Source organism: Paralichthys olivaceus, chromosome 12 (genome assembly GCF_024713975.1).
Source record: "Paralichthys olivaceus isolate ysfri-2021 chromosome 12, ASM2471397v2, whole genome shotgun sequence".
NCBI classification, from domain to species: Eukaryota; Metazoa; Chordata; class Actinopteri; order Pleuronectiformes; family Paralichthyidae; genus Paralichthys; species Paralichthys olivaceus.
In genome coordinates, this window is record NC_091104.1 from 25,516,724 (window position 1) to 25,541,441 (window position 24,718).

The 24,718-nt window shown below is 40.5% G+C and overlaps 2 protein-coding genes across 2 annotated transcripts; one reads left to right on the forward strand and one right to left on the reverse strand.

The window, feature by feature from the left end:
- Positions 1-339: 339 nt before the first annotated feature.
- On the reverse strand, positions 340-7,914 carry jkamp (jnk1/mapk8 associated membrane protein). Its single transcript, XM_020085141.2, has 7 exons — positions 7,775-7,914; positions 7,083-7,162; positions 5,242-5,396; positions 3,876-4,082; positions 3,089-3,270; positions 2,416-2,492; positions 340-1,869 (listed from the first exon to the last, which is right to left on the reverse strand). Exons 1-7 carry the CDS (start codon positions 7,776-7,778, stop codon positions 1,651-1,653), a joined length of 924 nt encoding a protein of 307 aa, XP_019940700.1. The 5' UTR covers positions 7,779-7,914; the 3' UTR covers positions 340-1,650.
- Positions 7,915-11,881: 3,967 nt separating this feature from the next.
- On the forward strand, positions 11,882-16,150 carry LOC109627843 (G-protein coupled receptor 135). Its single transcript, XM_020084661.2, has 3 exons — positions 11,882-12,055; positions 12,178-13,291; positions 14,245-16,150. The coding sequence occupies exons 2-3, from the start codon at positions 13,143-13,145 to the stop codon at positions 15,572-15,574; spliced, it is 1,479 nt and encodes a 492-aa protein (XP_019940220.1). The 5' UTR covers positions 11,882-12,055; positions 12,178-13,142; the 3' UTR covers positions 15,575-16,150.
- The last annotated feature ends 8,568 nt before the right edge of the window (positions 16,151-24,718 follow it).

A 24,718-nucleotide genomic window follows, 5' to 3' on the forward strand; every position in this document is an offset into this window, starting at 1 on the left:
TTCCTCACTCTAGTCAAGCGTTAGGTATGTTGCACCTTGTACTGATTGTTAAGCCATATGACGAAAACTGTGATCTGTAAATAAGGACTGTACAAGTAAACTTAAATTGTATTCAATCTGAATAACCCCCCCCCCCCATGCTGTCACTTGAACCGAATGTGTTCACGGTTTTTCTTGCCCCTGCATGCTTGCTCTGCAGATTGTGTTGACTGGAGCTGGATTAGATTAGCAGGAGGCATGTCTGCAGTCTGAAGCGAATAAACACCTCCCTGGCAGCAGGTATGTGTTTATGAGTCATACGTCCCTGAGTACAGGGTTCACTCAACAGAACATGTGGTGTCAGAAGTTATTCAGACTTTATTATTACCCACAGACATTTCTTTGCAAATGGAGCTTGTGTGCATGAAGCAAATCCCACTGAACACAAATATACTGATATTTACAAGCGTTCTCATATTTACAATCATATACATATACACAACATTAGCAGCTTCAACTGAGAAACACAAAGACCATTTTAAGGATCGCAGCTTGGCTCGGTACAAAAGGACAAAATGAACAAAAACCCAGGCAGGTGCTTCTATACACAAATACAAGGAAGTTCACTTAATATAAACCAGGTGCACTATTAACATGCCCCCCCCCCCCAACTAACACAAGTGTGTGCCTTTTGAATATTGTAATGTTTGTTAATGAGATAAATCCCTAACAACCTTTGAAAAAAGACACTAAGATGTAGCACCTACTATACTCTTCAGTGACCTCAGGGAATTTTCTTACTTAATGTCTCCTGCAGCCAAGTGTCTGAACTTCAGACTTCTAACACATTTTTCTGTCATTCATGGTCCAGTAGCTTCATCCACATGTTAGACCAAGGGTGGAGCTCCATTTCTAATCGAATCCCTGTCTGTCTTTGGATGATTTCAACCACCAATCCAGACAGCACCTCAGCCCTCTGAGTCTGAATCTCCTGTCCCGGCTCACTTCTTAATGCGCTCTTGTTTTGAGCAAGACAAAAACATAAATGACACAGTGTATTCAAATTAAACAAAGTAACATTAACATTAAAAAAAAGAACCCTTATAAATGTGTCTTGTGCAAATCGAGCAACATCATGTCATTTTCATTCGAGGAGTCGTGGAGGCTTTTTCAAAGATGCTCAGGGATGTTGTCATGACAGGAACATGCTCAGCTCTGTCACTGTAACGTGATGGTTCAATGAGACTCGGTGTCTCCTGGCTGAGGCGGACTTCTATTGCACTTTGTTATATACATGAGGCCCAGATGAGGTGTGATTGACAAGGCCACCTTCACTCTACCATTTACATCATGATCTGTATTTTACAAAAAATATGTACAACATTGAATAAAGTGATAAAAAAAAACACCTCAGGACACTTTGGGATGACGTAAAACAAATATAAGACATGTGAGTAAAAACGCAGGTTGTGAACTTGATAATAAATCAAGTGTTCTGCTCTTTAACAAACTATAAACACTGACTGGTTGCTGCTTCTCCACTGGGAGCATCTGCACTTTCAATCATTCTAAACGGAATATATTTCATTTGTGAAACTAAATGAGACATTTAAACACACTGGATTATTAATGACTAACACTGATGTCTGTTGGACTTCTGACGGCAGCAGCTCAGTGGCCGTTGCCGCCCTCAGATAGGATGCGGCTGGGCTCTGTGAACTTTGCTGTGGCGATGTAAAACAGGGCGGGACCGGGCACCAGGGCCAACAGCGGTAGGTCCTGCTCCAGCTTGTCCAGTCGGGAGATGGAGATGATGCCGTACGCGTGGAGGAGCCAGTGGCTGAACAAGACGACCAGACGCTTCTTCTTAGCAACCAGGTGTTTGAAAGACTGTGGTGGTGGATGAACAGAGGAAAGAGGTTAGAACCCTTAACACTGAAGATCAGCTTCCAATGGACACTTCAAATCAAATGCTCTATAAGTCTGAAACTGTTTGTGAGGCCAGTGACACAATCACAAGCTTCTCTGAAACTAATTTTTATTATAATGAAACTAAAATGTGAATTTAAAATGTTTCATAAGAAATAATATGATGAAGTGACACAATAGTAAATAAATAACAAGTAAAATGTAAAACAATGAAAAGTTCTATTACATCAGTGGTCACCAACCTTTGAGCCCTTTGCCATTTCTGTTAAAGGCTCAATGTATGAGCATAAACATACACAAAGAAAGACAGTTCTGCAATTTTATCTATTCACATTAGTATCAATTTATATTTACAGCATCTGTTCAATGCACAATATTTAGCTTCTCGAACAGATGGTGTGACTAACAGACTACTGCAGCAAACCAACTTTAGAATCAGTTCAATTTACAGGTGTGAGGACACTTTGAATGTGACTACTAACATGCAGGGGCAGTGAGTGTGGTTACCTGAATCTCAGTGGCAGACATGTAAACAGCGAGTGTAACCAGAGACAGCACCAGCATGATGTAAGGAAACGCATAGTCTGAAACACAAACACACACACACGTCAAGCTATACAACTAGTAATTATTGTATTACACATTCTCTGTATTTATGTTTAGATATGGAAATGTTACATTATCTAATCTAATATGCTCTAATTTACATACATTTTTACATCTGAATGAAATACATTTTGTTGACATTTTAGAATAAAAGTTCAATGAATCAGGGTGTGAATAAATAAGAATGAACCCTCACTCAGCTCTCAGGATAAAGACAGGACTTAACCTAAAGGGTTTGGTGAATGTTAGTGATACTGATGTGGATATTTCTGGCTCAGAGCGTGAGAACAAACTCATTTTGTGAGAAGAGCCTTTCAAGATACTGCATGTATTGTTTATATAGTTAAATCTAAAGATGCAAATAGGCAAAGTGAAATAAATACAACCTAAACATGTTCCAGTTTTCTATCAATGGTCTGAAAGAAGATATGTCAGCAAAATAAGCCAAAATCTAAAAACTGACCAGAGCATGAAAAGAAATATTTTGTTTTTAACAGCTGTGTAATATGGTCACAACCACATAAAAAAAGGAAACAATTCTCAAACAGTTGTTCAGGTTGGAATATGAACTCACAGAGCAGTCCTCCTCCCACGGCCTGTAGCACTGTCAGGATGGGGAAGAAGTAGAGAGCAGCGTAGATGCTTTTGAAGCGGTCGGATTTGCCCAGACCACAAGCTATCTTCTTCACCAGCAGAGGGCGCAGCAGCATCATCAGAACCAGGCAGAATGCATAGTAGATTAACACAATCGTGTAACTGAGGACACAAAACCAGAGAGCGACAACGTCACAAAGGATGGTCTCAAAAGCATCTGATGTTGGGGACAACACTGAGTTTTCCCAGAATAATTATTAATTAGATGATTATTAGTAAAACGTATGTCAAACAACACAGAACAAACAAGATTTCATATCCTGCAAGATACTGTATTATGAAATACTTTGACTTGAGTGGCTTTCTTTATATGGGGATTTTGTTTTGTTCCACAATATTCCTAAATGTAGAAACTTGGCTTTCTGCTGCAAAAAGAATTATCTATAAATCATTTATTATTATGATTATATTTTCAATCGATCTGAATATGATCGTGTGAACAACAATCCCCCCACAGGCAGACGATAGAAATACTCTGGCACCACCACACATTGCTACCACATTTTGCCCAATCAGTAACGTAATGTAATAACGTCATCACAAGCTACAATATGAACAACGATCTCCTGCGGCCAGCATGAGGGACGTTCATTTACTTTGCAACATCTAAATACAGTCTCAAAATCTTTTTGAGTATGTGTTCCATTTTTTGTCTTCAACTGCATAATAAACTATTTTTTCAAAACGACCCAAGCATCGGCACTTACAGTGGGTAGACGGCCTCCTGGGTGCAGTGTATGGTGTTGATATAGTCTGGGCTGGGGTTGTATAGCATGGTGTACCAGTCTGACAGCATCTGGACGCCACAGGAGCGGATACTGAGTATCCCCACCGGCTCGGTGACCAGCAGAGTGACCAGGGCCGACACGCTGCACTCCAACATGGCTGTGATGTGCTGTAGTAGAGCACTGGAGCTAAACACACAAACACAGAGTTTTACACTGCAGACTACAAACACAACGTGTGGAGAGTTAGTATTCCAGCAACAAAGAGAACAAAGTAAATGAGACGTGTTTTGGAACATGTAGAGCAGCAGTAAGCTCAAATTGTAAACACAGTCTACTGTATGCAATGAGTCATGGGTTGGCCCGTGTTTTACTGCTGTGTTGAGGAAAGACGCAGCAGAACCACAAAACAAAGCCACTCCACTGATTTAAGTGATATCATCAATAAGAGCAAACTAAATTCTTTCAGGAACTACGCAAAATAACCTCACTGATTAATGTTATATAATATAGCATATGGTAAAAACTGTTTGTATTTATATTGAGCTTTTCTAGTCTTGATGACCACTCAAAGCACTTTGCATTACAGTTTTAACACACATTCATACACTGCATCTATTAGCAGCACTTTATTTTCCATGAGGGGCAATTCAATGTTCAACATCTTGCCCAAGGACATTTCAGCAAGCAGATGGGGAAGACTGGGATTTGAACTGCCGACCTTCTGGTTAGAGGATGACCGTTCTGCCCCTCAGCCACAGCCGCCCAAGTATATTTTATCCAAAACTGCAGATACATTTAAATTGGCGTAAAAATATGAAGTCAGTGAGGTCAAGGCAAAAGCAAGATGATGGATTCCGACAATAAAAAATGACATACCGTGTTTTATCGGAGACTGATCACTTTATTTAAACCACAGAAGTTTGCTCCAAAAGTTACACTGTTGCCGCTCACACACATCCACACGTACTTCTACACTGATATGCTTTGTCTCAAAACACATCCATTTTGCTTTCTCCAACATCCGCCCTACTCTTGGTGTAAACACAGACAACCGAGTTAACTTCCTGATCTGGTCGTCAGTCACAGGGCGAACTTTACGATTCATCACTCATTTATCATATTACCCAATCGGTTCATGCAACATGGATAATGAATCACAAGCAATCCCTACTCTTACTTTTCTTCATTGGAGTTCCTCATTTGACATATTTTTTTAATATAAGCAAACAAATGCAGAGAAGTTTACATGCACACGCCTAGTGAATGTGAATGATCTTGTGTGTTGAGGTTATAGTCAATGTGTGTGTGTGTGTGTGTGTATGTGTCATATTGTGCATGACCCCACCTCTTTTTTCCAGAGTACCACTCAATGAAGAACCAATGCAGCACCAGAGGCAACATGGCCATGAATCCCAGATAGAGCCAGTCGTAGAGCTCGGGCGAATCAGTGCAGCGTTCACACACCTTCTGTAGGTTGGATCGCTCTCCGCGAGGACACACCTGGCACGAGACACACAGACGGCTGGGATTAGAACTGTGCACCGCCACATCCTTGACTGCTTATGCCCTCAACATAAGAAAAGCATGTGAATTGTAATTTCCCCAGTTAGAAGACCAGCATCAGGCCTGCTGTGCTACTGTGTGGTAAAATAGAACAGTTTAATGTGTCTCACCACAGTGACTGGGATTAGAGTGCATGCTTCTCTCTCCTCATTTTGCTAAACACAATACACATTTGTATAATGTATTCACAAACACCCTTGGTGCAGAGATAGCATGGTAGCAGGAGCAACGCCATCAACTCCTTTAGTTTCTCACACACTCAATTCTCACAGTTGAGTCAGCCATCTTGAGCGAGTGTGAGACAAAGTCGCCCACGTGACCTGCTGCTTGCTTTCACACAGCCGCTTGTGTTCATGGTTTCTTGTTGTGGCTGTGATTGGATTACTGCTCTTTGTTAACGAATTGTAATAGTGATTGCGGATTTAAAAAAACATTTCTTATACTTTCAAAATAGGTTTTTTGTGAATATTTGTACATCCTCACTGTGATAAGAGCTGGTTTCTGTTAGTGTTTGATTTCATGCCTTCACTGTTAACCCACACTTACAGGGAAAAAACAATCTGAGATTTCCAGTTTATTGATGGCAAGGATTTACTCCAAATAATAAAATTATAAGTATGAGTATTTTTCATGAATGGGCTACATGCACCTGACATACAGGTGTAAGGTATTTTTTCATTTTCATTAAAGTACTATATAAATCAATTCAGTGTGAAGATATAGTGAGTTTCAAAGCACCCAAAAAAATTTTAACCCAACAATTTTCAGCAAGACAAGACTTTGGCTTATATGGCAAATATACAACTATAGGCAAACCATTTTAGGAGTACAATACATGTAATAGTGCTGAAGAAAAAAAAAACGAGAACAATTCAAAAGTGAGGGGGAGAGAGAGGGGGTCAGGAGAGGCTGAACCAGGTAGGTGTACCAGGCCCAGGGCATCAACCCAATGACCCCGGACAGCTCCATTGCCTGAACCAGAGTGTGCAAAGCCCGGCCATAGCACTGCCAAGCCCAGGGCAGACAACTAGGGACCCACTCACACTGCCAACCGAGCGCTCTCCGCCATACATTGTCTAAGTTTACAAATTCTGTTGTTTTCACCCAGTCTGAGTTTACACGTGTGCGATGGCTATGACTATGTGTGTGTGTGTGTGTGTGTGTGTGTGTGTATGTGTGTGTGTGTGTGTGTCTGCATGTCGGTGTGAGAGAGACAAGTGAACAGAGGAGTCAGTGTGTGTGGCACTGATTCCTTTCCCTCGATTTCTGGGTCTATCATACAGAAGCTATACAATCATTTTATAGTAATAAAAACGTGATCACCATAAGTGGTTTCCACTGCACTAGAGTTTTGTCGGGAGGTGACATGACATTTGATGGAGGCGGCCGCATCACAATTCTTTATGCAGGAAAAACCCTGATGTGGGCGATCAGAAGTCAGGACACATCGAGGACGCTTTTGGGTGCGTTCAGACCTAAAATGAACGCTGGTGATCAGATCACTCAGGACGTGTGTTAATATCAGGTCTAAACTGGGTCTCAGCCATCTCTTTCATAGCGCTGATGGATGACGGACGATGCCGCACAGATGTAGCAGTCAGACGCATGGTGTTTAATACTCACACCACAGTCTCCCTCCACTGATCCATTGACCATCATCCTGCCACAGTACAGGCCTGGACACGTCGAGCTCATGGCCACAGCTGCAAGGACACACACGCACACACACACACACACAACTTAGACAGCAGCCAACAGTTTGACAGCACAAGCACTTTGTAACAGGTTTTTAAATTATGGACACAAATGAGTTGATTTAGTGACGTTGGTGGAATCAAGCAGTTGGGGCTCAACATTCATGTGTATCATTTATCTACTAGAATTCACACTGTGACAACTCTCGTTTGGTTCCGGTGTCATGTAATGTAAACACAGGGGACATCTTGTACTCATGTTTGCTGTTCTCATATGTTTGCACTGTGGAGGGGCTCTATAATGTCATTGTACAGGCATTCCTATTATTCTTATCTGTGCAACAGCATTTCACACCGTGAGCTTTCTGGAGAGAAACGCCACGTTAGCTCGAGACCGAAACAACCACAGTTACATTGTACGAGTCGCTGTTTGAATGCAGTCGTCTCTTCATTCAAGTTCAGAGACATAGCCCGATGAAGGGTTCGGACGAGCAGAGAGCAGTGGGATTGGAGTCAGCTAGCTAGTTGACAGGGAGCTAGTGTAGTAGCCGCTGTGATTAGGCGCGGTGGAATACTTCTGAGAGGACAACACACGCCACATTAAATACACGTCTTACTTACACATTCTGGACCAGTGAAGATGAACCACTATACCCTCGCCTCGGTGCTGCTACACTGTTTTCTATCGCTCTTACAATCCACCCATGGCTAACCCCGGAAACACACGCAACTCAAACGGGACCTCTTTTCTGATTTTTGACGGGTTGCAAAAACATCGATGATAAATTGCACACCGCCACCTATGGTACTGGAGAGTTACTACCTTCAACTGCAAGTCGCCCGATTCGCTTTAAATGCACATATTGTGTTGTGACGTCTAGGAATCTGTTTCCACAGTGACAAAGAACAAAAAGCTCGTTCCATCTATTAGATGTATGATCGATAATTCGTTTTTTCCATCTAAACTTCCATCATCACAGATTGTTCTCTACCTAATCTGGTTGTGTTATTCCTCAGGGGGCCAGAATTATGATTGAATGGATATTTTAAACAGCACAACAGGACTTGTTGATATTCAAAAGTCACATTTAAATGCAAGCTCCATACCCCACAATTTATTGTACACAAGTGGTGCATGACCTTCCTAATGTTAATACCATTCTTCTTAACAGTTTCATGTCTCTTTGTAACCGACTGTTTAGGGGTTTCTATATTCATCAAGTGTTTGGGTTGTTGTTATTGGTGTTATTTTTCTCACTGGCTTGTGAGTTCTTGGTAATCAATATACCTTGGATCTGAGTTTCTGTTTCGACCAGTAGACAAAGAATATGAAGAGTTTCGAACATATTTGAGTCAATTTTCAGGACATCGCAGAGCGGTACAATGACACAAAATATTACAATATTAACGCCCCTCCTCAAAACCCTTCTGAGCCCCTTGTCCAAGAATGAGGGAATAAACAACAGTGTACAGTGTGTACAGTATGTATCACTGAGCAGATACAGCATCACAATAGCGTGAAACAATGGTAATAGAAGAAAGACAGATCAATACATACACACATGTAAACCAAATAAATGTCTAAATTGTTTGTTTAAACATAAAGCTACAGCAAACTCTATTGTTTGTGAAGCTTCCCACATTGAATTGACAAATGAAGAAATAAATGGAGACAATTAACTCTGAAGTAAAAGTAAATATTCCAAAACAAAAGAACCCACTGGCAAAAATAAACCATCAAAATAAAGCTGATATGTTTATAAGCCGGAGAGTGGATGAAGGTTAATTTATCGTGTAAATATAATAAAATAGAAGCCAAGAGGACAGAACGGTAATGTTAGCATATACTTAAGACAGAAAGAAAAATGAATATGTAAATTAATAAATGTATCAATTAGTTACGTATACATGGAAACTATCTGGGTCATCTTCCCCCAAATATTGTTGTCTAAAGTGACCTGCAGATGTCTCCACGTGTTAAGAAATCCATCATAAAAATTATGAAGCTATGGCTTTCACTTTCATGACTTTTGTTCTTGTTACAGGTGCACAACTGCAGGTAGCACTGCACACAGCTATATATGCAGCAGCGGAGCAAAACATCAAGTTACAGATCTCTTATTATATTATTAGAAGTGTCAATCTATTTCGGTTTATTATGAAACCGTGGCGAGACAAATGGAAGCTGGTGAAAGGAGAACTCAGCAGCAGCCGATGTCTTATGCAGAAGATTTAGACTCGATGCATCAAGGAGACCAGAAGGTGCAACAATATACAAACACTAACAGAGCAACATGAGCAATTGTTTCCCCCAAGTGAAGATGTCTCCCACGGCATCCAAGTATATCTTCCTCTTCCTGCGTCACCCATTCTAACAGCACATCCATGAATGGCTAGAATTGCTGTCACTCTCTATGTTACATGTAGGTTTTCATAGCCTATTGGATAGTAAGTATACGTTCCTAAATCACAATGTGTCCTCGCCACTGGTGTAATACGTGAAAGAGTTGGAGTTTGGGGCATCTGAATAAGAAATGAAAGTCCTTCAACATAGACACTACAATTTTCTGTTGGTTGGTCCTTTATCTATAACCTGACCTTGGGTACTTCGAAGAGAGAAGGGAGTATCTGTGGAATGAGGCTGGCTCTATTTTCCTAATGGCGTATAGATGTCATGTGTGAGGATGGTCAACAATTCCTCGACACAGATAATTCACGGGATATACTGCTTTAAAATGGTGAGACAGGGTAATGCAAAGTTATGGGCTCTCAGAGCACCTTTCTAGGGTTTCCATCTGTGTTTAATAAACTATTTAAGCATGAGTCAGGGAAGAAATCATTTAATTCTGGTGATCAGGGGAGTAATTCAGAATTGTTCACTTTTTTCAACATAGCAAAATTTAGCTTTTTTCAAATTTTCTGTTAATACAAACATTTTTAGTTGGTTTGAGTGTTTGCAATTTTGTGCAAACCCAAATAGAAATCTGTATGGTAAATGATCTGTATGGGGATTTTCTTGTCTTGATGACCACTAAAAGTGCTTTACAGTACAGTTTTTTGCCATTCACCCATTCACACACACATACATGCATTGCAATCTATTTGCAATCTATTTGCAGACAGCAGAGCTGTCAGGGGCAAATTGGAGCAGATCCTTTGGTTAACATCAGGAAAAAACTGTGAGAGTCAACTCTCCCTTACTGCCAACATTACTGCAACAACCCACTCGTGTGTATACATGCTGCACAACAATCAGGAGAATACGTCCCCTTCTCACTCAGAAGGCAGCACAGGTTCTAGTCCAGGATCTTGTCATCTCAGGCCTATACTACTGCAACTCCCTCCTGGCTGGTCTACCAGCTAATGCTATCCAACCTCTGCAGCTCATCCAGAATGCAGCAGCTCGACTGGTCTTTTACCTTCCTAAGTTCACTCACACTACTCCCTTCACTGGTTACCAGTGGCTGCCCACATCCGTTTCAAAACACTAGTACTTGCATATCGTGCTTTGAACGGATCAGGCCCAGTCTACATCCGGGACATGGTCAAACCTTCCACCCCAGCCCGTCCACTCCACTCTGCATCGACCAATCGGCTTGCTGCTCCCTCACTGTAAGGGACACCTAATCACTCACAACTGTTTGCTGTCCTGGCTCCAAAAAGGTGGAAGGAGCTCCCCACTGACATCAGCACAGCGGAAAGTTTACACATCTTCTGCCTTGTACCCTCATGGTTGATGCACTTATTGTAAATTGCTTTGGATTAAAGTGTCAGCTAAATGAAATGTAATGTATTGAGAGAACCCATTAAATTTTGTGTGGATTCGGAGCGGGGTGCAATTTTAGGAATATGTTTTCACTTTCTTTAACAATAATTACTACATAATCTACAATAATCCATCGATCGTAATGACATGAATCAGGCATGTTTAGGGGACATATATTAAGGAGTGGGTGCAATCTTGCATATCAAAGTTAAAGGTACAGTGTGTAGAATTTTGTGATATCTAGTACTGAAATTGCATGTTGGAGCTGAACACCCCTCACCTCACCTTCTCCTTCCAAACATGAAAAAGAAACTGTGGTAGTCTTTAATTGTCATAAAAACTCAAAAGGTGTTTAGTTTGTTCAGTCTGGACTAATGTAAAAAACATGGCGGCCTCCGTAGAGAGGGTCCCCTCGATGTAAATATAAAGTATTTAAATATAAAGGGTCTTTTCTGGGGTAAAGAAGACTACAATTCATACAATTTAGATGAAACGAACTAGTGAAAACATCATGAGGATTATTCTACATTAAATTTCTGCCAATAGTTCCCTTTCGCCTAAATCTTACACATTGGACCATTAAATATAGCAATTCTAAAATGTGACAATACTACATCCTGATATGGATGCTTATAACTGATCCTAATTCACAGTGCAGGTTATGTGGACAGTCAGTGTTAGGTTCAGAGAGGTAATGTAAACACATCCTGGGTTTGTTCCACCGATGGAATCACCAAACAGTCGCATGTGTACAGTCAGTGAGGTGCACTCTGATTTATTCACTGTGAACACTGTTCTTGCTTCAGCTGCCTCCACATACACTGTATCTCACTGTCTGCCATATTACAGGGACACGGATGAAAAAGAAAAAAAAATCTATCACCAGTTACCATGGTAACTGTATTAAACGTCAGACGAAGCTGTGAAGCACGTTCATGTGGAGGGCGTGGCTACTGAGGGGGGGGGGATCGTAGTGTCAAGAAGAGATGCACAGTCTGCTCCACATCTGGGGCCAGTGATCTGCAGAGGTCCGCTCCCTGACGGAGGCTCTGAGGAGAAGGAGGAGAAACAACACGAGGCTGCTTCTCTTTTTCTCCGGGAGAGAGCAACAGGGCGGCAGGAGCAGCTCTCCGACGGTGTGTGCGTGCGTGCGTGTGTGTGTGTGTGTGTGAGTGTGTGTTTCTTCTCTCTCCTCTTCCGGCGGCGTTGATGGGCTGAGGGACAACCGACGGACTGACCGTCTTCTCTTCTCCTGCAGGACTGCACGGGTCCCGACATTCAGCAGCGACACTGACGGAGTTGTGCGTGAACGCGTCGTTGTTTTTTTTCTTTTCCTGGATACACAGACCGCTGTGTGCCTGAGACGTTCAGGCACCGTCAGGAAAACAGAGAGACCGAGGCGCAGTTTGTGTGTGCGTGGAGACGACATAGAAATAATGGCGGGCATTTTAGATTTGGCATGCTTTAGTAAAACCTTACATTGTCACCAAATGTAATCAGTTAACACAACGTCCGGGTGAGCCGTTGAACTGAGGGTCTACATGGCTATTTTTCTATTTTAAAAAACTTTAGCCTGGCATTAGGCTTCACATGAAATAGATGATATTCCTAACTAGCTCAGTGTTTCTGCATTACACATTGCATCAGACTAATAACTGCTGAAGGTGATTCATTTTAATCTCAAAGTAAACGTTTATGGAATTATAAATATATTTCCAGCAAGAGACTTGAGATGCAAAGCACACATCAGGTTATTCCACCTGTAAAGAGAATCTGATGGAAGCCTGTTGTTGTTGTAAACTCTATTTATCGCATTGAATTCATGTGAAACATTTGCTTAATCAGAACCCATGTGTTTTTTATGAAAAGCTCCTGGGGCCATTTATAATGTGGCACAGAGAAAATGAGCAGCCAGCAGCTAATACAACATCAAGTTCAACAATAGTGTAGAGTATTGATATACATCATTCTAAAAAGTGTCAGACATCACACTGTATACTTTGATCTACCACAATTCTAAACTGCTATCACACAATGACAGATTTCAAACCAACCTAATAAGTCCGTCTTTGACTTTTAACACAGACTTGCTCCTGTCTTTCCGTGTTTTCTGTTGATATGGACAAAATCAAAAATGGATGAGGAGGAGTCAGCAGCTACGTGTGAATCCATGAAACCAAAACTGACAGACAGTATTCTGCCTGGACGCATGTGAGATCGGGGATGAGTTTTGTTGTGTTGTTTTTGCACATTATCGATTTATCGATGGAGTCGCCTGTTAGCACGGCCCTGTGGGGGAGCAACTTCACAGCGGAAGACTCCAGGCCGAGCTTCACCGACCAGCTGGTGACTCCCTCGCCTGTTGTGCCGAGGTAATTCACACAGTCCAATCACCCATCCAGCCGTCTGAGAAATTACAGCTGGTTAAAGTAGAGAGAAGCAAGTTATGATTGTATTGCAACAAAGGGGCACCTGCTCACCGGCACCTCCATCATCCTCACCATTTTCTGGAGCTGACTGGTCTCGGTCCAGATGAAAATTACCATTCTCAAATTTTGCTTTGGATCTTTTGACTTTCGGAACATTTGCAGGAAGATGAGACAGCATTAAACAATAGAAAAAGCAAAAGAGGAGGAAAGATTTCTTGTCTTCACCTCCAACAATATAATGTTTGAGTGACGTAGTTAATTTTGCTGGTAGTAATTGTGATTGTAAAATTTTGTTTCATTCATTCAAAAGGAAAGACAACTTTTTTCATTGCACTCTATTAAAAAAAGTCAGCAAATATACAATAAACAAATTGACAACACACTGGCGACCTTGGTTCGCTCATTGATAATGTGAAAAATGGTAACTGCTCCTGTAAGTCGCTGTTTCTAGAAAATAATAAATCAGCTGGACAAATACATAACTTGCATCTTATTGGTCAAACACAAAAAACCACCAGGCTACTCTGATTGAAAGTTTTGAAATATTAAAAAAAAAGTTCATAGTGTAGAACCAGGTGTCAAACCTTGATACTGTTGAGATAGCGTGTTTTGTGAAACTCAGTTACCAGAAGCTTGCCACACAGTTTGATCAGGTGATTTATTATTTTAATAATAGTTATTATATATTCATATTTTATTTCTTTTTATTTATTAGTTATGCCACTGGACCTTAGATAAACTCTTGCACTGCATCACACTAGTATTTAAAACGACACCCAGCCCTAATGAAAGTGTTTAACTTTTGGGATTTGAGGCATGTTGGCAGTTGTGGAAACATATTGTGCCCAGACTTTGCTGATTGCACAATTATTTCTCATTCTTTTATGGTTCTTTAGGGTTGTTTCCATAGTGACCAGCCTAGTGACAGCCACCGCAGAGACCACAGTGGGAACCACAGCCTTTAGAGACGAAAGAGGGAGCGAGCTCGGTCAAACCCACCAGGCATCGACCCCAGCACTGCTGAGTACCACTGAGGGCAACTCTGTCCTGCATGGCATCACAGTGGCAGCTCAGGCCCTGGTGCTCCTCTCCATCTTCCTCCTCTCTTGCCTCGGTAACTCTGCAGTCGTCATCGTCATCATCAAACACAGGCAACTTCGAACGGTGACCAACGCCTTCATCATGTCGCTGTCTCTGTCCGACTTCCTCACAGCTGTTCTGTGTCTGCCTTTCTCCTTTGTAATGCTCTTCAGTAAGGACGGCATCTGGATGTTCGGGGATCATTTCTGTGTGGCCAATGGCTTTTTCAATACCTGCTTTGGTATCATTTCCACCCTGACTATGACTTTGATTTCCTTTGACAGGTACTACGCCATAGTTAGACAGCCACAGGCTAAAATAGGGCGCCAGAAAGCAACTCAGTTGTTGATAGCTGTGTGGGTAACTGCTGTCATTTTCTCTTTACCTTGGTATCTACTAGTAAGGACACCTACAGAAATCCATAAGCGAGGGTTCTACCATTGTATGTATGTGTTCCACTCTGGGACCTCACGCATGGGGACGACTTATAGTATCTGCCTGATTGTTGTTTGTTATTTACTGCCCTTCTCCCTTATGTGTTTTTGTCATTATAATATCTGTAAGACAGTGCGCCTCTCCGAGATCCGAGTCAGGCCAGTGACCACATATGCTTACTTATTACGATTTTATAGTGAAATGAGAACAGCCACCACAGTTCTCATTATGATTGTTTTCATCATTTTTTGTTGGGGGCCATATTGTTTAATGGGGTTGGTTACAGCAATGGGAGACTACAAATTCAACCCTACAATGGACACAGTGGCCATCTGGCTGGCCTGGGCAAATGGAGCCATCAATCCTTTGATCTACGCCCTGCGGAACCCAAATATATCTATGTTACTGGGACGGAGCAGAGAGGAGGGTTATCGGACCAGAAATATTGCTACGTACCTCTCCGGCCAAACCCAGAACCGTGAGATTCGGCTTAATCAAGCGGAAAGGATTAGGGACCGCTACGTAAGTCGCGTTGGGATGAATAATAACAGCCGGCTCTCCAGTTCAAGTCCTGGAAAGGGAGGAGAGGTGGCAATGTGGGCCTGTAAAAACCCTGCTGTGTTCTTCTGCAGGGACGGCCAGCCTGACACTGCAACTCTACCCAACTCTGTCAGCACTCATAAGATGAAGACAGCTGACACCAGCCTGTGAAATTCTGAAATAATTCTGAACCATCTAGTATTGTTTTTATCGTATCTGTATGTATTTAATATTATTATGGATACAGAGACTGCTGTCACCATTTTCGAAAAATACCTGATTTCTGTCTCGTCAGACCACAGAATCTCAGTGTTCCAGTGTCATATCAGATATGTTGATGAAGCATGTGGATTTGGAAAACTGATTAAGGGTATAGTATTTTCTTAATCCCAAACCTTCCATGCTTGAAGTGTATTTGTACTGTATCCTACATGTCTTTTTCAGAGTGTCATCACCATCAATATGACGTCATTGATAGCCATTTGTTTGAATGCTTAAAGAACCTAAAGTTACACTTCCCACACGAGCAACCTCGTAATCTATTCATCTTAACTAGCACCAGGAAGTGGTCAATGAAGTGATTTTAAACGACTGTAGATGGCAAGCTAACCGCTAGGACACTAAGCAGGGAACATCATTTCTGCTAGCTACTTATTCAGGAGACACATTTGTACCACAGACTCGTGCCATCGCTGTCTGCAGTTCATTCTCTGGTATAGCATGGTTCTAATAAAGTGGATGGTGCAATACAGCTATTATCCATTCCCACAGAGGTCACAGCTGAGAAGATTTGCTAGTGGTGCCAGACAAGTTCACCAAACTGGAAAAATGATTTGTATGCACGAATTAGTAATGGTCGGCAGACTCGGCACAGGTCCTTCACCCCTGAGACCACATTCACGAATTGCTGTAATTCCTCTAAAATGAATTGATCTTGCACTGATTTAAATGCTGGTATGACTCACACTGTACGAAGGTAGTCAGGTGGTATGGTTTGGGTCATCGGGTGAGAGTTGGCCAACGTTTTTTTTGTTGCTATGGCCACAACCCTCTATCAACATTAACCAAGTAGGTTTAATTGCTTAAAGGATAGTTCACCCAAAAATGTAAATTCAGTCATTATCTACTCACCCCTGTGTCGATAGAGGGGTGGGTGAACGGTTTGAGTCCACAAAACACTTCTGGAGTTTCAGGGGTAAACAGTGTAGCAGCTGAATCAAATACAATTGAAGTAAATGGTGACCACTTGTTTAATATTTATGCCACATTAGAGACCGCAGCAGGGGAATTTATTGCTACAGACACTGACAGGTGCTGTATCATTTCATTCACTGGAGTCTGTCTGTTTAGGGGTTAGGGTTGAAACGTTTTGGAACCCCTGCTTTGGATCATATGTCCATTTTGGAAGAATGCCTATTTTGTTGTTCAGCTATGAGGACGAGCATTTTGAGTTATATTCTTACAAGATTTAACGATGAGAGCCAGATGTGATTTGTTTGCAGTTTTTCTTCCAACAGGGAAACTAATGAAATTACATCCTTCAATTTAGATTCCACAAACTAGTGGTGTTATGTAACAATCAGTCATTTCTTAAATAACTGCTGAGAGGTCATGGTTTCTGAAAGGTACAGTCAGCAGTGAAGATAAACCTTATAGGGAATAAGCCGAGAACCTGCCCCTGATCTCCACTAAATTGTGATTTCTTGCTTTGTATTGAGTTGTGTTATGCCCCTGATGAGTCAGTAGGTGGTGGTAATTAACTGTTCACTGGGGACAGGATCAGTGACAGTAGTAAATTACTAGAAAAAGGGAAAGTATTCACTATGGTCACTCACTGCTCTTTGTAACTTTTCCAGATCAGTAACAATATAAAACCTTTTGAAACAAGGCACATGAAGTGCTTTAGTTAAAGCTCATTGGGCCAGTTAATGTGTTTTATTTATATAGGTTGCATTAACCAATTTATCATTTTGTTGCTGTTACACTTCTGGTCATTGTGTTTAGAAAATATACTCTTCTCATGTCTTTAAGTCACGTGAGAGCTTGATGTGTTTCATGACCGGGCTCAGTGAGCATTCAACCAACTGTACCTGTAGTATCATGCAGCAGTGTTTCATATGTAATCACTAGTAAAGATTAAATCTGGATTTTTAAAATCAAGATTCATGGATTGTTCTCTAAACCCTATCTATATCTATGTTAAAGAAAGTGAAAAAAAATGTCCAAAAACACAACTTCCTTGGAGTTAATAATGTGAATGCCTTTATCTGCTGCAGAGGCATCTCTTATTATCCCATCATTTGTTCCATGGATTTCTGATTATCTTTCAGTTTGAACCAGTGTTACAGCTGAGGTGAAAAGGCTGACATGGGGCTCTGAATCGTTGACGTAGGTAAAATTGAATACATAAAGTTTGATTACAGAACATTGGATCTTCTACAAAATATATTTGACAATGTTGTAACATTCAACAACGTCTGCATGATTTCAAAGAAGAAAAATATTAAACTGGAAGTATTATGAAATTTCCTACACATAATAGGTTGAATCTTACAAAGAGAAATCTTTTTTTCCACACAGGACATTTTGAGAGCTGGAGACATGCAGGCATAAATAATAACACGATTGCAATTAATATTGTGATAGCAATTCTCCACTGTGCTGGGTCAGCTCTGTTGCACACACTATCTTTCTTCCATACGAGAAAAAGTGCATTTGCTTGTTGTATTTCTTTAACGCCCAGTGACAGTGCTTGGATAACGCCAAGATTATCCAACCACTGTCACTGGGAACTTTTTTTGATGGACTATCTCTATGTGTGGAGGTGATCAATGTTTTAAAGTGGGTAATGGGCCTGGCCAATGGCTAAGAAAAGAGCCAACACCACAAAAACAGCAAAAGATGCACATCGACTGTGAGATTCATCTTTTAATCCATGTTGAGCATGAACTCTACAGTTGGTTGGTAGCTCAGAGGTTGTTGCTGTTGTCATCAGGGTACATTTCTCTGTCATCATAAGAAGTATGTAATGTTTCAAATGTGAACTACAATTGTGCAAAAAGAGTAGGCCTCACCTGAGTGTTCGGTTTTTAGTGCTGTTGTCTCCAAAGCTGCAGCAGGGAAGAGGATTCAGGTGCCAAGCAGGAGGGGATATATGATATATGACATATGTTTATGTGTAAATGCATTTTCATATCATCTTTTGTCAACAATAAATTGTTAAATTTTTCATCATCAAAATCTACTTTTGTCCCCTCTTTGAAAAATATGTTTTTTCATCCACCCAACCATGCCAACTCATCTTCGCCATGGAAAAAGACACTTTATCTTACAAGTGCTACTTCTGTATATACTGTATGTATTTATCAGGTCACATCCTGTCCTGCACCCAAAGGTCACCTACTCTTTGAAGACTGTAGAGAGCTATTTATAGACTACCACAGCCAGGACAGGAGATCTGAGAGAGGACACAAAGGACCGCTGCACTGTTTCATCAGGAACGAGTTTAGGTGAATAAACCATTTGGATATTTGACCAGTCATAATCAAAGAGCAGCACATTCTGATGATTCATCTCAAATTCTTTTTGAAATATAGAGCTTTTTTAGTAATAATTTTCATTCAAAGTTCCCTTCAATGTGAACAGTTTTCAGTTCATGAGAAGAATGTAGAAAATGGAAAAAAAAAATACTAAGATGTAATACAAACATGAGAACCTGTGTATTGTTCAGCGGCATATGTGGAGATTACTCACAGAGAATTTGTTGTTAATCTTTCCTTTAAAGGTTAAGTGTGTAAGATTTAGATGAAATGATCTATTGGCAGAAATTGAATATAAAATAACCATAGAGATGTTTTCACTTGTGTGTTTCATCTAAATTGTACAAATTGTTGTTTTCTTGACCCTAGAATGGGCCCATTATATTTAAATAATATTTACACCAGGAGGGGGTCCTCTCTGCGGAGGCCACCATGTTTTTTACAGTAGCCCAAAATGGACAAACTGACAACTGAAGGCTACCACAGGTTCTCAACATGCAATATACAACTCCGCCACTAGATACCACTAAATCTTACACACTGAACCTTTAAATGACTCACCCCCAGTCCTCACTTGTCAACATGTGGATGCTGCTGTATGACATAACAGGAGGCATAGACACCTGCATTTATTTATGGACCCACTACAGCCAAAATAAAACATTTTCCTCCAGTGGGACAGCTCAGCCAAAGAGGACAAATGGGCTATTGCTCATGTAGCTTTAGCCCGGCCATGCTGTTGTCATGATCCTGTCCTCTGAAGTCTTATTGGAAGACTATTGAACTTTTCTGTTGTTTCTGTTGAATGGAGTTGTATTGGAGGTGTATTACTGCGGCGCCAAAATGTGCCGGTGCACCTAAATGAAAAAAGCAAACCAGTGCAACCAATGTTAATCGTTAGTCTTGAGCCCTGATATAAAAAAGTTAGTTAATTTATTAAATCAAAAAGGTAAATTCTTTACCCTAAAAAATACTTGGAAGCCTAATTTTTGCCTTTGGCAGACTTGTCAGAGGGTTTGAATTATTAGTGTGTTACACATTGAAGACCTTGATTTGACAGCCAGTGTGAAGGAGAGAATCTTAAAAAAGAGAAACGCAGGTAAAAATGGATGATTACAAGAAATTTACATTAATAAGAATACAGGTGTCCCTTGGGAGTTTTGCTTGCCCTGCGGTGTGCCTTGGGCAGAAAAAATTTGAAAACCACTGCTGAGGAGGACACTGAAGTTCACATCACAGGAGCAGTATGAAAGCATTTTATGATTTTTTTCTGTTGTTTTTTTACATTTGAAGAAGTGGTCCCCAGTGACTTCAATCATATTGGATTTGGCTGCAATGCTTTTTACCGCCGAAACTCCAGAAGTGTTTTGTTGACTCAAACGCTTCACCCACCCCTTCATCGGCATAGTGGTGAGTAGATAATGAGTGCATTTTCATTTTTCAGTGAACTATCCCTTTAAGGCAGGTTGGCTCCTTGGATTCATGATGTTGATGCTAATATGTGTGACTCAAATGAAATCTTGGTTAAGCAGACCCGTTTTTTTCCAGTCCTCAATGAATTAATAAATAGATAAATAATGAAGTGAACCTGTTGCAGCCTCTGGATTCTGCTCTTGCCTGACCATCCCACACACTCCTCTGCTGTTAAAGACCATCTGCCTCAAGGTTTGACATGTGCTGAATTCTGAGATGCCTTTCTGCATGGCACCATTGTAATGAGCGGTTATCGCAGTTATCTGAGTTACCATAGCCTTACTGTCAGATTCAGATCAGCATTTCTGTTTGCAGAACTGCTGCTCACTGAATGTTTTTCTTTTCACACATGCCTTGAGATAATGTATGTTATGATTTGGTATATAAAATTCAAGTATTTGGAAATAAATGAAAACAAATGAAATGGGTCCAGAACATAATGGACTAAAACATGACATCTGTGAATTGTAGATCTGCCTGATCTCTGTGAACAAAACACTAGTGTAATAGTACAGAATAGTAGTATAGTAATATAGTAGTATAGAATATACTTTCTCCTAATGCTAAGTAAAGTGGGGGCTGGCAGATCACCATATAATCAAACACTAGAACCTGGTGAAATCATCTGTTTGATCAAAATTAATGACAGTGTGATGGATCTTGATAGTTTGTGTTTTTTTGTTTTGTTTCTATGGATGTAGAGAAGAGGTTCCATAACTTTAATGCTAATTTTTTGTTGGACTTCAACAGCATGGCAGCCCTAGAAATGCAAATGTCCATGACTGACCAGTGATTAAGTTATACCATTGGTCAGCCAGCCTAGAGTTGGGGTTTCCCCATTGGTTGTTGCTGATCAAATATAAGTAAATGCACCATGTAAGCATTGGCCCTGACAGGTCTGTGATGGTTTTAAACACTGGGTGGCGTTATGAGCCATGTTCAACCCATCAACGATCTTTACAAATGTGGTAATAAATGTGATTTTAAAACCAGCAGTAATTCATTTCATCAAGGAACCATCAATAGAATTAAATTTACGGCTCAAAAAACACATTTAAATGCAGTATCACTCATTAAACACATTAAAGTACTGTATATGAGCACAGAGAGAAAGAGATGGAAGGCTTAAACTGGTTGACACTCGGCAGAATGCAAATATGACACAATGACGTCATGGATATGCTAATGTGGTGACTTTTTATAGAATCTAGCTGTTTCATTGAAAGTAACAGCTATCTTGATTATGCCTTCTAAAATCTTGTGAACTATTATTATGACTCTGAGTCATATTGTGTGTTTGTGTGTGTATGTTTATGTGTTTTGTGTTGTTCTTCGTCCCTGCCTGGGGGTGGTGCTGTTTCCCCTGCTCTGTGTTTTCCTGTGGCTGTGTTTCAGGTCCAGCAGATGATTGGAGCTGATAGAGCTCACCTTAAAAAAGCTCACCTGCTGATGCTGACGTTTTGTTTTCTACCTGATTTATTAAATAAATCACCTTTTTGGACGGCTTTGGAATGGGTCATACTTGGGAGTGTGGAAAGAAGGAAGCCTACTTATGTTTTGCTCAGGTTGTTCCCAGGTCGGGCGTAACAGTTTATTGTTAAGGTGTAAAGTGATCACAGGTCAGCAGGAGTGGAGGGAGGACACTCAGAGACTCTGACACGATACAAAGTTTAGTCACACCTCACAGTTTTAAATGGTCTCACTCTGGAGCCCTGTAGTAGTATAGTACTATTTCAAAATAATTATGTACATTAATCAAAATCACACACCCACTGCTCTACTGTCATCAAAAAGGAATCCAGTGGGTCCACTGTGATGTGGTAGAACAGGAGATTGGAAGCATGAATGTGCAGCAGACAAATCTGCAGAATCTCAAGGTTAAACACCAATCAGTCTTAGTAAGATATAATTAAGTGCTTGGTGAGTATATATGTGTAAACTGAACAACCCTACAAATGTGAGTTCTGCGATTAAGATACATTTTAATTGGATGAAATGGTCATTTTCCATCTGTCTACATCTCCATTGATCCAATAGCCAATGATCAAGGATTTATAAAATGTATTAGATATCAAAATTCTAAATCTCTAACTTACATTCAGTTGAAAAAACATTGTCATAATTTCAAAATCAATCATTGAAAATATTGCAACTTGTAAAAATGGACACAGCCACAAAATCTTGAGAAAAAACATTTTCTGAAAACATTTTCTCGAGAAATATAATTCATTATGCATATTCAGTGACCAATATCCATGATTTGCTCAGTATTGTACATTAGCTAATGAGCTAAGCAACTGCTTTCATTATCAACCACACTGCTGTGGCAGGCGCAACGAGCTGATGAGCACTGCAGTGAAAATGGATGAAACAAAAGCAAAAGCAAAAAAACAATTTAAATCAATTCCAATGTTTTTTTATGCAATTTTTCTCACTGAGAAGGAAACTTACCTTGACATGTTTCTTCAGATTTAGATTTGGCTTAAAACTGACTGTCAATGACAGGTTAAGAGATAATGGTTTATCACAAGGAAGCTGACTTCAAAAATCAGTCAGGGCTGAAGGCTGATGACAAAGGAACATCATCCTACACTGCTCAGAAACAGACAGGTATGTGCTGGAATGTCCCCTGGCTTCATAACACACGCACGCACGCACAGAGAAAACGAGAAAGGGGGTTCAAGGAGGGTGTGAGTAAGTAAATAATTACTCTGCACCAGTTTAGCCAGAATATTGTTTTTTCCCCTGTGTGTGTGTGTGTGTGTGCATAAATTAAACTTGGTGGGATTATCTACAGATGATACACTTTTGGAGCTGATCATTCAAAACACAAATATGGTCATACATTTTCCAACATATTTCCACAAATAATAACAGAAAGGTCATGTAAAGATTATATTGCTCAAAACATCATACCCTCTCACATGATGTCATATGACATCAAAGAGAAGTCACATGACATCATGCAGGGTTCTAAAATGCATTTTCCACATATTGTATGAGACTTAAGTCATGACCTAAAAGCTTATAGCTTTATATCCCAGTGTATATACAAACTGTCACTTCATTCCATTCATCATCAAATGGTATAGATAATATCATGATGACTGCGGACATGTAGTGGCTCAGAGAGCACCTCCATCATAGCTGAAATTAGTTGGCCAACTAGTTGGTCAACTATCCCTGGACTGAAAAGGCAGCAGGTGAGCTGGGGGAGGAACCCACAACAAATCTTATCAAATAAAAATGACAGCTAAGGAAGAAGGACACATTGTAGCATATTTTCCATGTCACACGACACAGCGGGCACACACAAGAGAGTCAACTGTTCACTTTCAGGTCAAATGAGCACAGCAGCCGGCAGGTATGTTGGCAGGCAACGATTGGGAAAAACTATGGACTGTATATAAAGATGGAGGACATGACTGCTCCCCAAAAGGGAAGCCAAAGGGTCTCAATCTCCACCCGGTGGCTGGCTGAAGTATAGGTCATGAATCCTGCCTCCTCCTTGTTAATGGATGGGACATGGAACAAAGTTAAGAATAAAAGTTCACATTAAATTGTTTTTTTCAAAGATGGTTTTTATGTAGTTGTTATCACACTGATGCATTTGCAAGTGCACATTTTCCCAGTAGCTGTCAAGTGTTGTCTATCTTTTCTGTCTATTGGAAAAATGTTACAATCATCATTATGTTATCATTAAAGACTATGCCTTTTGTAACATAGCATCTTCTTCTGATGACACATGCTGCATTCAAATGGTGCTATGTTTACTGTGCGAGCCACAATTTCCTGAAAGCTTCGACTTCACAAGTTGAGATGTGTTTGCTGATGCTTTTAGAAATGGCACAGGCTGCAGAAGTTCTATTTTTGTTGAATGGAAAGAGGAAAATGTCCACTATCATTATGTATTTGCAATTCCTGCATTAACTTGCAAAATTGTGGCTCCTAGATGCCACAATAACATCAATATTAGCGTCTGTGTTGCTGTTGGCTAGCAGCAGTGTTCACAACTTCCCTCGTCATAACCACAAGCTCACGAGTTCCATTTGAAGGCGGCAAAAATCAGGAAGAAGCGTCAGATGCCTGATGAGGCTTCGTCCGCCCATCCCTACTTCTAGTCTCTATGAGTATGCTAATTACAGACTGGGGCCATATGAGCAGTAATGCTAATTATGTTGGTAAAAGTTTGTAAAACTGGTTGTGAAGAGCTGAACCACAGTGAATGTGAAAATGTTTTTAATCTGCTGATCTACCTCGGTAATTTTGGAAATTTTTTCCATTTTTTTGATATGATAAGATG

Bases quoted from the DNA above. Each gene is read 5' to 3' on its own strand.
- jkamp (XM_020085141.2), bottom strand. The intron at 5,397-7,082 runs GTGAGTATTAAA...GTCTCGTGCCAG, and splicing joins CAGTGGAGGGAGACTGTGGT to GTGTGTCCTCGCGGAGAGCG. The intron at 2,493-3,088 runs GTGAGTTCATAT...TTTGTGTTTCAG, and splicing joins CGTGGGAGGAGGACTGCTCT to ACTATGCGTTTCCTTACATC.
- LOC109627843 (XM_020084661.2), top strand. From the start codon at position 13,143: ATGAGTTTTGTTGTGTTGTTTTTGCACATTATCGATTTATCGATGGAG. The intron at 13,292-14,244 runs GTAATTCACACA...ATGGTTCTTTAG, and splicing joins CCCTCGCCTGTTGTGCCGAG to GGTTGTTTCCATAGTGACCA.